The sequence below is a fragment of the Cydia splendana genome, chromosome 8 (assembly GCF_910591565.1).
Source record: "Cydia splendana chromosome 8, ilCydSple1.2, whole genome shotgun sequence".
Taxonomy (NCBI): domain Eukaryota; kingdom Metazoa; phylum Arthropoda; class Insecta; order Lepidoptera; family Tortricidae; genus Cydia; species Cydia splendana.
Genome location: NC_085967.1, coordinates 8,906,320 through 8,924,388, shown reverse-complemented (window position 1 = coordinate 8,924,388; position 18,069 = coordinate 8,906,320). Strand labels below are relative to the sequence as shown.

Below are 18,069 nucleotides of genomic sequence, written 5' to 3'. Positions count from 1 at the left end.
CCCTACACGAAACAGTAACAAAATCATTGTTGGACTTCGTTTTTAGGGTTCCGTACTCAACTGGCAAAGCACCCTACACGAAACAGTAACAAAATCATTGTTGGACTTCGTTTTCAGGGTTCCGTACTCAACTGGAAAAGCACCCTACACGAAACAGTAACAAAATCATTGTTGGACTTCGTTTTTAGGGTTCCGTACTCAACTGGCAAAGCACCCTACACGAAACAGTAACAAAATCATTGTTGGGACTTCGTTTTTAGGGTCCCGTACTCAACTGGCAAAGCACCTTACACGATGAAACAGTAACATTATCATTGTTGGACTTCGTTTTTACGGTTCCGTACTCAACTGGCAAAGCACCCTACACGAAACAGTAACAAAATCATTGTCGGACTTCGTTTTTAGGGTTCCGTACTCAACTGGCAAAGCACCCTACACGAAACAGTAACATAATCATTATTGGACTTCGATTTTAGGGTTCCGTACTCAACTGGCAAAGCACCCTACACGAAACAGTAACAAAATCATTGTCGGACTTCGTTTTTAGGGTTCCGTACTCAACTGGCAAAGCACCCTACACGAAACAGTAACATAATCATTATTGGACTTCGATTTTAGGGTTCCGTACTCAACTGGCAAAGCACCCTACACGAAACAGTAACAAAATCATTGTCGGACTTCGTTTTTAGGGTTCCGTACTCAACTGGCAAAGCACCCTACACGAAACAGTAACAAAATCATTGTTGGACTTCGTTATTTTTAGGATTCCGTACTCAACTGGCAAAGCACCCCACACGAAACAGTACTTAACAAAATCATTGTTGGACTTCGTTTTCAGGGTTCCGTAGTCAACTATATCCTTATAGTTTCGCCATGTCCGTCTTTCCGTCTGCGGCTTTGCTCCGTGATCCTTAGTGCTGGAAAGCTGAAATTTGTCATGGATCTATAAATCAGTTACGCATTTTTTTAGGGTTAAACCCTATAATTATGGGTGTCCTTAGATAGGTCTTTCAAAACTAATCCATATTCGTTGAATTGTTCTTGGAGACCCATGTCTTCAAAAACAACATAACATTTCGGCAACATAATATTTAGGGAAATAATCGCTCTGAAAGAAAAATAAAAACAACGGGTTGCACTCCGGGAGTGCCGGCAGAAGTGAAAACTCAATGACATTGTAACAGTTTTTCGATCAGGTCACGTATCCGTCTTACGTCAGTTACGTCTTACGGTCACGTGACCTGTCGCGAGTTTAACATTTTTTCCCCATCACAAAAAGTGCACAGCGCCGTTAAAGAAGTTTTCACTTCAAAAATGTGTCCATCTAACTTTTGAAGCTTAGTAAAGACTTTCAGGGAAAACTACAGCGAACACGATCTGACAAGATCATGAGGAATGACACGTGCACGGGAGAGAAAGCTATGAATGTGTATAGCGATGTATGTGGCCGGACTTAGACACTTCCCCTTCTTCCTCGCGTTATCCCGGCATTTTGCCACGGCTCATGGAAGCAAGGGGTCCGCTTGATAACTAACCCCATGATTTGACGTAGCCACTAGTTTTTACGAAAGCGACTGCCATCTTACCTTCCATCCCAGAGGGGAAACTAGGCCTTATTAGGATTAGTTCGGTTTCCTCACAATATTTTCCTTTACCGAAAAGCAACTGGTAAATATCAAATGATATTTCGTACATAAGATCTGAAAAACTCATTGGTACGAGCCGGTTTGAACCCGCGACCACCGGATTAAAAGTCGGACGCTCTTACCGCTAGGCAACCAGACACTTATATACATATACACTCGGCGTCACGGAAATCGCACACCCACCCATTTTTGTTTTAAGCGAATATAGCTCTTATCATATGTATTATACCCTTACAATATATACATCATTTAAAAGCACAATTAATAAGCATTAAAACATGAGTAAAGCATTTTTGGGAAAAATAATAATAATCACGAAATTACGGCGTTCTGAAAGAACACCTACAATACGCGTTGTAAGGGTCGCTAGTTGCGTTACCTTGGATAGGTTTAAAAGGGGGGGTAAAAGTGGAATATGGGTCATTCGGTATCCAGAGTTCACAGAGGTCACACCGGAACAGCTGGAGAAAGAAAACACCCCAAGAAAATGGATACCACGGAAGCAGAAGCAGCTCAAGCAGTAGCCCTGGTGGAATCAGGAATGACGCAGTCTGCGGTTGCTCGGCAACTCAACATAAGCCGTTTCCGAGTTCTCCGAGCAGTTCATCGATTCCAGAGGACTAGAAGCTTCACCAGGAAGCCTGGATCCGGAGGACAACGCTGCACTTCCGAAAGAGACGACCGCTTTATTGTGTCGACGTCTTTGCGGAACCGTTTCTCCAACGCTGTCCAGCTGCAGCAGCAGCTGCAAGCAGTTCGGAGAACGGTGGTGAGTGTCTCTACAGTAAGAAGAAGGTTGCGGGAGAAGAAGATCATGCCCCATAGAGCGGCTACGGGTCCCAAATTGACGGCAGAGCATCGGCGAGTCAGACGTGAGTTTGCTCGCGAACACAAGGATTGGACGGTCGACCAATGGAAGGCTGTCCTCTTCTCCGATGAGACCAGGGTGTGCCTGTTCTGCAACGATAGGCGCAGAAAAGTGTACAGGAGGCAAGGGGAACGTTATTCACAGGCCTGTCTTGAAGAAACCGTCGGATACGGAGGAGGATCCTGCATGTTCTGGGGTGGCATTTCCCTCGCCGGCAAAACCGAGCTCGTTTGTGTTTCCCGCACTGGTGGTGGTCGAGGCCAGGGATCCATGACTGCTCATCGGTACATCACAGAGATCCTGGAGGACCATGTGGTTCCATACGCCGAATTTGTCGGTCCTGGATTCACATTCATGCAGGATAACGCCCGCTCCCACACAGCGTTGATTGTTCGGGACTACCTTGATCAGGTTGGGATCACCGTCATGCAGTGGCCAGCAAGGAGTCCGGACCTGAATCCCATAGAGCACCTTTGGGATCAGCTAAAACGGAAGGTGCGGTCACGTAATCCTGCACCTGCGACCCTGGAACAGCTCTGAGATGCCGTCATTGAAGAGTGGGATGCTATTCCTCAAGAATACGTCGTGTCTCTCGTGAGGTCCATGAAGGCTCGCATGGAGGCAGTCATTAAGGCCAGAGGAGGCAACACTAGGTTTTAAGTTTAGTTTTAGGCATTTGTATTCCGATATTTGTTGATTTTATTGTGTTTTAATTTGTTGATTTTTTTGCATGAATATACGATTTTTATTTCTTATTAAAAAAGGTGCCTTTTTTTTACTCTTTAGTAACTATTGCATTGTTTTTAAATGAAGGGTTAAATTCTCTTTAAAATGATCCCACACACTCATACTTTACCTTCAACAACATAAGGTTTATAACGGCTTGAAACAAAAATCCGTGGGTGTGCGATTTCCGTGACGCCGAGTGTATAAGAACAAGTCATAGTCACGACAACATGTTAATAATATTCATATTCTTTTCTATCAGCCTACATAAAAACAGACTGAGAAAAAACTTGCTTGTTTTACGTAGCAATAAATTAGGTAAGTATCTAATGAATCCATATCTTTTCATCGAACGCTTGAGTACAAATCTATTGAACGTGCTTTGTAGAGCATACATATCAATTATCTACTCTGATATATGTCTGCGTCCTAGACAGGTCTTTGATCTTAGTGCGAATGCGCCGCAAGCTTATTGAAGATAAACATTTGTTTTGCATGCACTCGGACTTAGGGGCATTGCATCTCAATGCGAACCTATTTACCAACTTACCATTGCCAACGCGTGTCCAGACACTTGCCAAAGCACGTGACTAAGGTTACGTAGCCAATGTGGCAAAAACGGAAACCCCCACAACACTTTCGGCTCGATTCGGAAAATGAATTAGATTTCTACTAGACTTCAACAAGTTACGATACGGATAATTTAAAGATATTTGTAAGATAGATATGTCAAATTTGACGTTTCCACGATTCTGGAGGTCCTCTTGAACGATTTCGACAAGTTATGACTTAGATATCCAAGTCACATCTAGTCGATATCTAATGTAGATCTAGTTGATCTCTGAATCGTCTCAAGATCTTGTGATTATCTCGAAATCCGAATAGGCCTGTTTGTCTGTAACACAGATAGGGAAGTATTTGCATGAAAAAACATATGCATGAAATTTAGAACATAATAATCTAGGCAGATAAAGGTTTTCTAAGCAAGTCTTTGGATAATTGGGTGAATTTGTGGAGATTGGAGATATTTCCAAGGACAAAAATTTAAATTTATCAGGAAAATGAAGCAAAATATTTTTAACGAAAATGATTTAGGTACCTGCTGATTAATTTGGGCAGCATTTGTTTTTACTGAGCTTATTAATAATTGGATAGCTCTAATTTAAATTTTCAAATTCGATAAGGTGAATTAACTAACCATTGTTTGTTTTTCAAAGAAAAAGCGAGCATTTCCTTGCATGTAAGAGGGAATTTACGTTAGTTAGGCTATAGGTAATTATAACCTATGCGGAACATTTTTAAGTGATTCAAGTTATTCCAGTTATCTCTAGATAACTGTGATTTTCCTTGTGTTTTATTAGAGGAAATGAATGCACAACCAGGCAATATATACCCAAGTGATCCTGCGGGTTGTGACTGTGTACATAAGTTTTCTCTTATTGCTGGTAATTAGTGATGTACCGACTATTGATTTGGCCGACTAGCCGACTAATCGGCGCTCGAATGGCCGATTAGTCGGCCGACTAGTCGGCTAGTCGGCCAGATCATTAGTTTCGTATAAGTTCTGGTGAAAAATAATAGTTTTGCTCCTTTGATTACGCTATTCATCATATTAGCTGGGCTAAAAGGTGCTCTCTACAGGTTCAAACTCAAATACGGTTAGGTTAGAACTGCGACCCCCGCAGAAACAAACTGTTGCTAGAAAAGTAGGTTAGGTTAGGTTAGATCTGTGACCACCGCAGAAACAAACTGTTGCTAGAAAAGTAGGTTAGGTTAGGTTAGAACTGCGACCCCTGCGGAAACAAACTATTGCCAGAAAAGTAGGTTAGGTAAGGTTAGAACTGCGACCCCCGCAGATAAAAACTGTTGCCAGAAAAGTAGGTTAGGTAAGAACTGCGACCCCTGCTGAAACAAACTGTTGCCAGAAAAGTAGGTTAGGTTAGGTTAGCGATCCCCGCAGAAACAAACTGTTGCCAGAAAAGTACGTTAGGTTAGGTAAGAACTGCGACCCCCGCAGAAACAAACTGTTGGTAGAAAAGTAGGTTAGGTTAGGTTAGAACTGCGACCCCTGCGGAAACAAACTGTTGCCAGAAAAGTAGGTTAGGTTTGGTTAAAACTTCGACCCCCGCAGAAACAAACTGTTGCTAGAAAAGTAGGTTAGGTTAGGTTAGAACTGCGACCCCCGCAGAAACAAACTGTTGCTAGAAAAGTAGGTTATGTTAGATTAGAACTGCGACCCCCGCAGAAAAAAAAATGTTACCAGAAAAGTGGGTTAGGTTAAGTTAGATAAAGATCTATGATTAAATTTTTGACAAAGTAAGTATTGAGTTACTGAGTCTTCTATGAAATTAAAATATTACGTTTAATAAAATATGAAACATAATTCTATGAATATGCAGGCTTGGAAACAAGTTTTATATAAAGTAAATATTATAAGGATTAATGATATATGACCTGAAATTTTATGACATGAATTTCGAAACATTAATTTTCTGAACTATAAAAAATCTACAAGTACAGCTTCTACAATGTAAGTGCACTGGAAGTTGGTCATTCTATGAAATGATAATATGAGAAACATTTTCTATGAAGCACAATTCTACGATAATGTAGTATATATATGAAACAACGTACAACCCTAAATTTTGCAATAACATTAATAGTTCCCCATGGCTCCACCATTTAAAAAAAAAAAAAAACTTAATAATAATAAAACTATTTTACTATCGAACTTGCCCATGAAATTACACGAGAATCAGTTGAGATCGACCTGTAGAGGAAAACACTAGCCCACCAACGTACGATAACGATCAAACGGTCAATAACTTGAACAAGTTTTTATTTGCATCCTGAATTGGTATTTTAGTAAAATAGACATAAAACATATGGTAAATATTGACTGTTGATTCCTTTTTCAGTTTTTCTTTCAATAATAAAGTGCCGACTAATCGGCCATTTTTGCCGACTAATCGCCGACTACAATTGTGGCCGGATAGTCGGCTTTCCCGACTAGTCGGTACATCTCTACTGGTAATTTAAGAATTGAGAGACATATAACATTGATATTCCCAAAGTTAAACTATGAGCTCTTCTCCTGTGATTCCACTTTTGTTTGGAAACTTTAACTACCTAAATGTTATTTTAATTACCTTTTGCCCGTATATATAGTTTCTTGCGTTTAGGGTGAGTAGATATATATGTCTCAACCTGGTCCCTTCAGCGGTACTTTAGGGCGACCGGTTGGTCGTCGACCTATAGCATCCCACGTAGACCCTTCTAGCTGCCCTATCTGCCGGCATCCTCTTGAGATGTTATAGCCGGCGAGGTCTTGGTGGCTTGATCTCTTCGATAATGTTCAGACACCAAGTCTTCCAGCTCCTGGTTTCTGCAGCTATCTTCTCTCTTAGTTAGCTCCAACATCTACCGGAATATATTCCTCTCAGGGACAAGCAGCATTGTTATTTTCTCCGACAAATGCTTGTAAGTCAGTGATCTTTAGTTATAGATTAGTACTAAGTAATAGGTATTTGCTTTAACTTATATGCGACAAATGAAACAACAATATAGTTCGCTTGATTTTTATGGCACTTATTTTCTCAGGTGAATAATAAATGTTTACCTACATAGTCTCATACAAATTACTTCATTAGGTACGTATGCATAATCTATGTAAGGTGTGTTGGAATAAGATTGAACGGTTTTTTAATGAGAAGCCGGAGAAGCGTAGTGATTGGAACCACCATATAATAAAATATAAAGGCGGTCTAAGGTATTAAAATCGTGTATGTAAAGACAATACATGTACCTAATCAATAAAATTGGTCATCTTTCGCAAATTCTAAAAATGACGTTATATTTCAGTCTTGTAAAAAGAGATTTCTTAGTTATCAACTTAAGTTCCACTATCTTCACATTTTTTAGCATCCAATGCCATGAAATACCTATCACTAAATAAGGAACCACATAACAAATTCTAATACATCATATGTAGTTCCGGGATCCGGGGTATAACTTCAAAAAAGGAGACTTAAAATAAATTGTATAACTTGCAACAAACAACAGGAGGGACCCGAATTGCAGAAAAAGTACATAATTAAGGACCTTTGATTTTATTGATTCCATTGTGTTACGACAATTAAGGAGTTTCTATTAAAGTTACATGTAGGTACAAAAGTGTGTTGGAGCATAACATTATATGTGTATGATTTAAGAACAATCTCTAAAGACAATACAATTTACATAGTTAATTTTCGTAACACAATGGATCAATTAACTTAAGTCTAACTACAAGTCGCTTAACTGGGTTTAACTATCTATAATTTTTTTGCAATTCACCTAGGAGTGCTTATAGTAATCGCTAACGAAGAAGCTTTTGCTCTGGTGTATTTATAGGCGCTTCAATATTTTAGTCAATCGTTCAGCCAGCCTCATTCAAGTAAATTGACAGAGTTTCATTTGTTTTTCGAACTGAACGAAATCAAACAAACCTCAACTCCAATAAAAAAGTTAGTTTCGTAAATGTGGAGTGGGTAGGTAATAACAGACAGTCTTAACTAACCATCGTTTGACCTTATGTCTTTGTAATACGGTTCATGAATTGTCGGTTGACAGTGTGGACCATGGTATAGTTAGAGCATTGAAGGAGCATAAAGATAATGTTAACTTTATGGCGAAATATCTTCATTCCTTTATACAGGACCACTTCAGGACAGTTCATACCAGAATCGATTTTGTGTTTTAAATCTCGGCATTCCTTCAACTAACTAACATTGTCGATTGTCGATGTTATTAGTTCTTATACTCTAACGTCTAACGGACCACAGCACTATACCCTAAAGGATTTCAAAATTTACCTAGTCAATTCTGAAACCTGTCAAAAAAAGATAAAGTTCAAAATAGGATGGGAAATATACTCCTTATGCCCAATTAAGGGTTAAACAACTACCCTGAAACTGCCCATCATTGTCCTGGTGACTAAAATAATTTTGCTCCTTGCAAAATTATGAAATTGGGTTTTTAAATTACCATTTAAATATACTTTAAACAGTCGCATTTGTTCTTAAGTATAAAGAAATTGGACGGTATGATACTGAATATAAGCTAATTAGTTATAAAACGGCATATTACTAAGCTCCTTAGTAGCTAACCTGGCTGCCCTGTTCAGCGTCACATTGCAATGCGTATGCAACGCCTCCAAACAATCGCTCTCCGCTTTACTCCACTTCGTCTCCATGGCAACCGAGAAAGCGGTACACGAAAATGTACATAATAGACTAATAAGTATACAGACTCGCATTCTCAAGGCGTCGCTAGGTTGTTCCAAGAGACACATGAAATTGAAGCTTTTGTCGTCGAATAGAATCTTCTCGACGACGTCAGCGTGTTCGGGCAGGTCTTGGAGTATGGTGATGAGGAGGCCCACGATGTTAAGAACTATGCGAGGTGTTTTTGAACCTGTGGACAGTTGTTAATGTTAATTTTGCTTAGAAACAAGATAGCTAGTGGTGTTACCCATTGACGTAATGTGTAAACAAAATTAAGTGACAACATTTAAGTAATAATCGTTCAATAATGTGATATGATCGATCGATTGGTTTTGACACGTTCAACTTCATCAATAATGAAACCAGCCAAGTGCGAGTCGGACTCGCGCACGAAGGGTTCCGTACCATTACGCAAAAAATGGCAAAAAAATCACCTTTGTTGTAAGAGAGCCCCACTTAAATATTTATTTTATTCTGTTTTTAGTATTTGTTGTTATAACGGCAACAGAAATACATCATGTCAGCAAATTTTAACCTAGCTATCACGGTTCATGAGTTACAGCCTGGTGACAGACAGACGGACGGACAGACGGACAGCGGAGTCTTAGTAATAACGGGACCCCGTTTTTTTTTCCCTTTGGGTTCGGAACCCTAAAAAAGCAAGTAAGTAGTTACTCACACAAGGTCAGCAGTCGCGTGAAGACAGCATAGGCGCGGTGCGCAGCCGTGGCCGCCGCCAGCTGCCGAACGGCGCGGCACGAGCGTGCGCATAGCCACGCGCACACCTCCAGCATCCGACCCGTGCCCGTCAATCTAGAAGCGAAACAATGTTGAAGTCTATTAGAGCGCGATACACTCTTACTATATCCGTCTCACTCTATAGTTCGTTTTTTTAGCATTAGAAAGAACTCGAAAGAAGGTAAGCGATCTTGACAGGTCTTTTAAATGAAAAACGCTTTTTAAAAATCAGTAAATATGAAACTTATGAAAGCAGAAGAATATAAATGATCGTATTAGATTCATAATTGTTACATATTTGCCGTAACTTATTTTTAAAATGTGTTTTTCAATTAAAAGACACATCAAGATTGTTTAAGGTAAACAATTTCTAATGCTAAAAAAAACGAACTATAGCAATGTCTATCAGAGCGCGATGCACTCAAGATTAACTTTGGATATGGATTCTTGTATTTGCATGTTAGGTACCTTAGAAAACATGAACCGTTGTTAAAGAATAACCACTAACCAAACAATAACCGACTTTACAGAATTATTTGGCCTTTATAAGCAGTTCAATTTCACCACACGACATTTGTTTTCCGAGAGGGAATGCACGGGGGAAAGAAATACTTGAATCACTACAGGTAGGTGTGCCTATAATAAGTACTAAGTTTTCACTAAATTTTCTCAGGGCCATATGATGATGATGACAATTGGACGCACTGTGAAATTCAGAGGCCTTTAAAAAAATAGTTTAATAAAAACAGTTCCAGCCGTATTCGAGAAATATTAGAAAATATATAAAAAAGTGTCGACAAATTGTTTAACAATGATATTTCAGCAGCCATTAACTTTGAACAGCTACTAATACACAGCCAAATGTTTTATGTCGGTGATAATCGTAACAAATTTATCGACAAGGACACTCCTGTCATTATTACATTAATCATTAGTTTAATGCCTCTCGTCAAATAATAAGGTCAACTATTTATACCTACTCGGCGTTTTATAATCGCGATTTTCTTGCGGAAGATGTCGCTTGGTACCGAGGTTCCTTGAAATTATTCTGAGCTGATTCAAATTGTGAAATTAAATATCTCCATCCTAATTCCTAAAGAAGAACCGACAGTAGTGTCAGTGGGGAGACACTCCTGACTTCGGGCAAACTCGGCTCCGCTCGTCTCAGCATTGCTCCGAGGAATTATTAGGGTTGGCACCACTTGACGTCGTTTTGCGTGCACGACCACAGATAAGATAATGACTTGAATTTTGACAACCTTAAATAGCCGAAAGGGATAGTGCCATACATTAGAAAGGGATAGCATGATTTGTGCCTGAATCGCTGTCAAAGTTCGGTTTTGTAGGAAGAGTCCTTTCTCTACGATAGTACTATTATTTATTCTGTGGTAGTGTAGCGGGCCGTTAGATTAGCCAAGAATACCACAAAACCTCTGTGATAACCGGCATCTTCTGACTAAAGTTCAAGATCCAAACATGATATGAAAAACTTTGCAATTTTGACGTTTGAGGGATTAAAATACCTGTCTTCCATGTCGTCATCGTTCTTGCAGTCCTTCATCAACGAGTTAATGGCTGCGATGAACTCGTACACAACTTTAGCTTCGAGATATACCTGAAACAATTATAAATACCATTCAAATGTTAACCGACTTCTAATTCCAAAAGGAGGGAATTCTTAATTCGGTTGTATGATTTTTTCGTTATGTTCGTTACTTCTGAACTCCGTTGTTTCTCAAGGGATTGGAAAATTACTTTTTGTTTGAATTACCTATATAGACCCACTTTTGTAAAAACCCAGATACTGATAATGGGATTCGTGAGAAATCGAGGGAGCACCTCAAATCTTATAGGCAAATTAGCGATTTTTGATTTTTGTATTATTGTCATCAATGACTCAAGCATGTAAATACGATCAATAAGTGACATTTGACGAAATGGAACTGCCGATGAAGACCGGAACGGAACTCCTTAACGAAAATTTTACGTTTGGCGATTTGTCTTCTTCGTTAAGTTTCTTCAGTAAGGATTTTAAGCATCACTTTTGTCAAGGACGAGTTCTGATGATGATAACTTACGTCCTGTATGTGTAGCAGCGTGTGGCGGGGCAGCGCGGGCGACACGGCCGGCAGCGCGAGCAGCGCGGCCACGGCGCCGCACACGCGCCCGCCGCGCGCGCCCGCTCCCGAGCTGCCCACCACGCCCACCACCATGCTCACCTGTCAAATAATTATAACATTGCCCAAGCCCATGTATATGTCTGCATCTGTATAGATGTTACATTATTGATTCTTTTTTGCCTTGGTACACATTTATTGTATTCTATGTTATGTACCTATATGTACCTTGCGAAGTGTTTTACTACTAGGTACTACTAAATAGGGACATTGGGTTGGCGATGAGTTAGGTATAGATAGATACAGGCTACCCACGATGCGTGATTTGATGATTTCATCGACAGTAGCCTTAAAGCTTCAATTCTGAGTACGTAGAATAGGCTATTCTCCTACTAGTTAAATCAGTTTCTTTTTTAAAACTGTCAAAACGATTTGCTAATATGGAATTTATTGGGAATTTATAAGAAAACTAATATAGTGACGTCACGGTCAACTCGCCTACTTTTTATCTTTCTATCCGATTTAATTTTTCTAATAATTATTGGTGCTTTATTTCGTGTGAAATAATTTATTGTAAATAGGTACAGGAAACATCCCTATTGTATATAAACCTGAGACTGCAACTGAGCAATTTTATTCACCACCTATAGAAAAGTTGACATCATTATTTGTATAATTTTTACTCTAAGCTTTTTAGGGTTCCGTACCCAAAGGGTAAAACGGGACCCTATTACTAAGACTTCGCTGTCCGTCCGTCCGTCCGTCCGTCACCAGGCTGTATCTCACGAACCGTGATAGCTAGACAGTTGAAATTTTCACAGATGATGTATTTCTGTTGCCGCTATAACAACAAATACTAAAAACAGAATAAAATAAAGATTTAAATGGGGCTCCCATACAACAAACGTGATTTTTGACCAAAGTTAAGCAACGTCGGGAGTGGTCAGTACTTGGATGGGTGACCGTTTTTTTTTTGCTTTTTTTTCGTTTTTTTTTTTTGCATTATGGTACGGAACCCTTCGTGCGCGAGTCCGACTCGCACTTGCCCGGTTTTTTTTAGTCTGCGCAGTTTAGTCTTGATACGGACTAAGCCTAAATATTATACCGTGGAGAGTCCGCGTATGCGGTCTAGTGGTCTAACTGGTCTAACTGGTCTACACTCAATCAAACAAATTAGGTATAAAAATAGATGTTGATACAAACCATATTCAGCTGCGTGAGAGATTCAACGTCGCCATCCATTACTTCACTAATATTGGAATTCAGGAACGCTTCCCATTCCTCCAGCTCAATGGCGGACGGCTCCTTGACTACAAAGCAAAAGAAGGATTAAGTTCAGTGAAATCAGCAAATAAGTGGACTACTGAGCTGCCGCATTTGAAACATTAAGGCTGATTTAGACGGCGCGCGAACTCGCATGCGATTTTAGTTACATTGCGGACTGTTGGTTACGTCCAATTCAACCGACCAATCAAAACCCGCAATGTAATGAAACTCGCATGCGAGTTCTCGCATCGTCTAAATGAGCCCTTACAGTGTATCTCTGGCAGTCTATAGCATGTGTATCACTTTTTCTCGCGCAAGTAAAGTAGTCTAACTAGTTTGACAACTCACATACGGATTACATGATTAACTCGGCAAGCGACGATAAAATATAATTAGTACCTAAGAATGTAAGGAGATATTTTACCTTCGTGTTTTTCTTCCGGTATGACAATTTCATCATTATTAGCTACCTCTTTATCAGAAACTTCTTCAATCAATTCTATCTTTTCAATATCTTCATCCTTGGTCTCCTTTGAGCATTTTTCTTGATCCACGTCAATACTTGGGATTTCAATGGCTGGTTCACTAGTTCGTCTCTGATTTTCAGACTTATTCTTATCCCAACTCCTACTAAAATGAAATGATCGCTTGATGCTTCTTGTCAATCTGTTCCCGCCGCTGGCGAACCTCAGTTTATCTCTTGAGAACTGCAGCAACTTTTGCTTATAAGACGGCGGCACGCTCTTACTAAGTCCGGAACTAACCTCACTGCTGCATTTCGTTGAACTTTTAGGATTCTCTAAACTGTGTGACGCGGTATCTACACTTTTCGGTTTCTGTTTCACATCAACAGCTTCAATCTTCTCACTTGCGTTTGAGGCTTCTGTTTTAGGTTTTTCTGTCTGTTTCTCCTCAAGAATTTTGTCCATTTGAATATTCTTGACAGCTGCATTATGTTTTTTATTAGTTGCCATAAGTTGCGCCATATTATTTTCTAAATTACAGACGACAAGATTAGAATTATTCATGACGTTGTACTCGTGCCTTAGTAGTTTTGCGTTGGCGACAGTGATGGGTTGCGACTGGTCTTCGTCGTCAGTTTTGAGGCTGTCTCGCACGCTGAACGCGCTGGTGGCCCGCACGCTGTCGTCGTCGGACATGGGCACGCACTCTGCGGGTTGAGTTACGCCACGTATGTGACGGAGGTCGTGTTCTCTTCTGTTTACTACTTTTAAAGGTTCATTGTCCAGTTTCATTGCCCTGAAAACATAAGAAAGATTAGAAACAATATTAAACAAGCTAAACTTTGATCAAACTGGTTCGTCGTACAAAAGTTGATGGGATGGTGATGTATCAACGTCAGTACACACGCTATCTGTCGATATAGGTCTAGATGCATTGCTATATAATACAATACGATACCATTACTCACTATAGTACACCTCAATAAAGAAAACAAAACAGTGAAAACAACCTCCTCAAAAAGAGATAAACAATAGGCGATCTTATCCCAATAAAGCTATCTCCATCAGACAACCTTTAGGTAGCGGGAATTAATAAATTAATATCATGTCAGATTTATTCTTGCATAGTTTTTCAAGCACATAAAAAGTATCTCCACACACCCTCCCCTTTCTGCTGCTTGAAACTGCACAGAGCTCGTGTGTAGACTTTGTCGACACAATTACCTGATGATTTCTAGCCCTTTTAGGAACGGTATGAAGTCTAAGATCATTTGTTAATACCTTGCATTGCTGCTAATCTTATCCCGCTGTAGCCGCTTTGCCTCCTGCTGGCTGTGGCTCAATGGTTGTGTGAAGGGTGATTCACTTTGCACGTCTTCGGGCAAAATGAGAATGTGGCCCACTACAAATGGGTGCGCCAGTATATCTGGCCAAGTCATCCTTTTCATGGGGTCTTTGTGTAACAGTCCCTGCAAAGATATGCAAAATAAACAAAATCTGCTCAATCGAAACTGATCTTGAAATCTTGGATTCCATAATGATTATCAAATGAAGTAGTCATATTCATATTACACAAAGAAATGATCTTGCAATTAAAATGAAAAGATATGACCATCAGATAAAACCAACAAGTTCTTTTAATAAAGTCAATAGGAGTAAAAGGCACATGAGCTGGCTGTAGAATAAGGCAAACAAGGCAGGGCACACTTACTTGTATTCAACACTTACCTTTATTGACCTTATAAAATATAATAAGTTTCATTAAATCCTACAATCCCTACACACACTTCATGTAGGTTTTTACGCTAAGAGAATGTCCAAATGCAGCTAATTGTAAAATATTGTATAACAATCGTAAATTACATCTAATTTGTAATTGACAGATAGATTTAATCCATTTGATTCTGTCATTTCTGTCCCTATATTTAAATCAATAGCAACTTTATGATTATTATATCATAAGATAGTAAATCGAATGTATAATAAACTATGCTTAATTGAAATTAACAAAGTTGCACCTGTAAGAAAGAGCGTGCATCCTTGCTGATGAAGCTTGGCCACTGCACCGGCTTGTGGCGAATCATCCTGACCAGCTGCAGGATTGACATGGTGCAGAACGGCGGCTGTCCGGCCATCAGCTCGTACACTATGCACCCAAGGGACCAGAGATCTGCCTGAAACAAATAATAGGCATACAAAATATTCCTATTTTTAATTGGAACCCTGTTGTAGGTATAGGGATGAATTTTGTCTTTAGAGAAAGCAATGGAACTCAAGAACACTTTATTTGCTTCTTGGAATGTTCTCATCATCATCATCATCATCATATCAGCCAGAGGACGTCCACTGCTGGACATAGGCCTCCCCCAAAGAGTGCCACAATGTCCGGTCCTGTGCCACCCGCATCCAGTGGAATGAGCGGAGCATTGGAATGTTCTAATTATATTAAAATGGAGTGTAAATTGTAATGCATGAGGTTTAGTAGACTATGGATCTGTTTCATGATGCTAGTCACTGTTAAGCACATGTATGCCGGAATGCATTTATCCACATATGAGGAAACTATTTGATAAAAATAATCGCAGCACAAAAGAGTTTAATACTAACAGAAGACTCTTTATAACTTTACTTTATAAAACAGGGAACAGCAAAACCTAAAATTTGTGATGCTTAAAACCCATTAGGTTCATCTACAGTAATTATAGACAATACTGCAACCAACAATTTTAGTTACTTGAAAGCTGTTTTTTATTTTATTTCATGCTTAAAAAAGCACATTGTATTATAGCCGTACATGGTGGGAAGAACTTGATAACTCAACATATTTTAATGAAGAAATTTGAACTTAAAATAAAATTACATAAAGTTTATTTATTGATTTAAACTTTACTGCACAAATTTACAAAAAAAGAGTACAATTGGTGGACTTAACGCCTTGAGGAATTCTCTACCAGTTCAAATTTCTTCAACTTTTTTCTGCCGTGTACTAGGATGTCAGAATTAATACCTGGTGATCATAAGGTTTCTCATCAATGAGTTCAGGAGCCATATACAACGGAGTCCCCTTTATGGAAGTTAGAATGTGGGTGGAGTTGGTCATTATTCTAGCCAATCCAAAGTCACAGAGCTTAGCGCAGCCACTGCTGTCTAGCAATACATTCTGGGGCTTCAGATCCCTGTAAAAATAAGAAATAGCTACATTATTATAACAAGTAATTTTATTAAATATATTAAGAATGGGTCAATCACGTATTTTAAGTCGAAAAACGCTCGACATGTTTCACTCCGTACTTACCAAGGAGTGTCATCAGTAGCTTGCATTTACAGTGACGGACTGTGGGCTGCAGCCCTCCTCCTCAGTACGGAGTGAAACATGGCGAGCGTTTTTCGACTTAAAATACGTGAGTGAACCGTTCGTTCTTAATATTTTAATATGTTTCTCATGGAAGTTTTGTTATTAAACAAGTAATTTTATATAAAAATCTGATATCAATAAAGGTAACATGTAACAGCCTCCAAATCCTAGTCAGTAGTGACCCTGCCAATGAAGCAGGAGGTCCCCGGTTCCAATACCGATAAGGAAATTTATTTGTATGTTTATCACAAATATTTTGTTACTGAGTTATGGATGAACAACAAAATTACAGATGTCCCTTCATCATTGTTATATCCGAAATCAATATTAAATATTATCGAATATTTGCATTAAATTAATGTCTGACACACAATTTACTTTCTGCACAAGCTAAAGTTAAAAATAAAATATTTACCATAGTGATATAGCATGAAACTTAAATAAAAACTCCTACATCAAGACCATTTGTGCAGATAAATAATAACAAGATTTTAGATCTAATAAAATTTTTCCAGATAGAAGGTTCGAACCATACTGTTCTACCTTAGAGATGGCCAGGGGGCGCCACAAGCCTTCAGTAGGAAGTGCATATACTTGGAAAATTTGACTAATGTCGCTGTGGCCCGGTGGCCGAGTGGTTCAGGCACCTGCCGCGATAGCAGAGGACGCTGGTTCGATTCCAGCCTGGGGCACTGGAGGCCTTGGTCACTTTTTCTTAGTATATGACATTTATTTCAGTTTAAGATTTTAGATATCAAATTTATGAGTCATTTAGAAAAAATGCATACTTACCGATGTAAAACCCTGTGTGAATGTAAGTAGTACAGAGCAGACACCAAATCCCAGGTAATCTTCTTCACTTGCTCCTCATTTAAACAGCCCTCTTTAGCCAATATACTGTGAAGTTCTTTCTCAGCATATTCTGTGACTACCACCAACTCTGATTCCGTGTCAAAGCTATCGATCATTCGTATAATGTTCGGGTGCTCAAGTGTACGCTGAATGTCACATTCCTGCCTTAAGTTCTTCAAGTCTTTTGACGAGCGGCCTTTCTGAAAAAAGTAAATTTTGTCATGAGAAATTTAACTCTCTGTAATGGTTTATGGTTAAATCACAACAAAGTGACATACGATACCTTGCGTATAACTTTTAAGGCCACTACAACATCGGTTTCTTTATTCTTTGCCTTAAACACTCGACCAAATGACCCTTCACCTACGAATGATATTATATCGTAGTTCTCCATACTAATTGATTTATTTTAAGCTTAATTCGAAATCTAATGAAGCATTTCTTTTGCAAAAAAATGTACACAAAAGTTTAATATACTCAATAACAAACTGCTTGTTGCTCTCTTGTTGAATCTGTCAGCTGTCAATGTCGACTTGACAGTCTGAGTCTTGACACATACTTGACATCTGGTATCTATTTCTGTTTGAGTCTTGTTTTAAAACACTGCACTAATTAATTCACCCCTCCGTTGTTATTCCACGAAAAATGTTCAAAATGTTGGTAGTGCGATTCAGGATACACGGAACAGCGCTATCTTGCGTCCGATTCGTAGACTAAAAAAAAATAAAACTAAATAAATATTGTACGCCTTTGTAAGGCAGGATATGGAGAAC

The 18,069-nt window shown here is 39.1% G+C and overlaps 1 protein-coding gene across 1 annotated transcript; it reads right to left on the bottom strand.

The window, feature by feature from the left end:
- Positions 1-6,812: 6,812 nt before the first annotated feature.
- Positions 6,813-17,758, bottom strand: LOC134792779 (serine/threonine-protein kinase fused). The gene is made up of 11 exons (XM_063764114.1): positions 17,580-17,758; positions 17,237-17,496; positions 16,097-16,265; positions 15,108-15,263; positions 14,371-14,558; positions 13,050-13,885; positions 12,563-12,669; positions 11,321-11,461; positions 10,766-10,857; positions 9,184-9,317; positions 6,813-8,694 (listed from the first exon to the last, which is right to left on the bottom strand). The coding sequence occupies exons 1-11, from the start codon at positions 17,688-17,690 to the stop codon at positions 8,345-8,347; spliced, it is 2,544 nt and encodes an 847-aa protein (XP_063620184.1). The 5' UTR covers positions 17,691-17,758; the 3' UTR covers positions 6,813-8,344.
- Between the last annotated feature and the right edge of the window lie 311 nt (positions 17,759-18,069).

Bases quoted from the DNA above. Each gene is read 5' to 3' on its own strand.
- LOC134792779 (XM_063764114.1), bottom strand. From the start codon at position 17,690: ATGGAGAACTACGATATAATATCATTCGTAGGTGAAGGGTCATTTGGT. The intron at 16,266-17,236 runs GTAAGTATGCAT...TTATTTTTACAG, and splicing joins TCACACAGGGTTTTACATCG to GGATCTGAAGCCCCAGAATG. The intron at 10,858-11,320 runs GTAAGTTATCAT...TAATTGTTTCAG, and splicing joins CGCTGCTACACATACAGGAC to GTATATCTCGAAGCTAAAGT.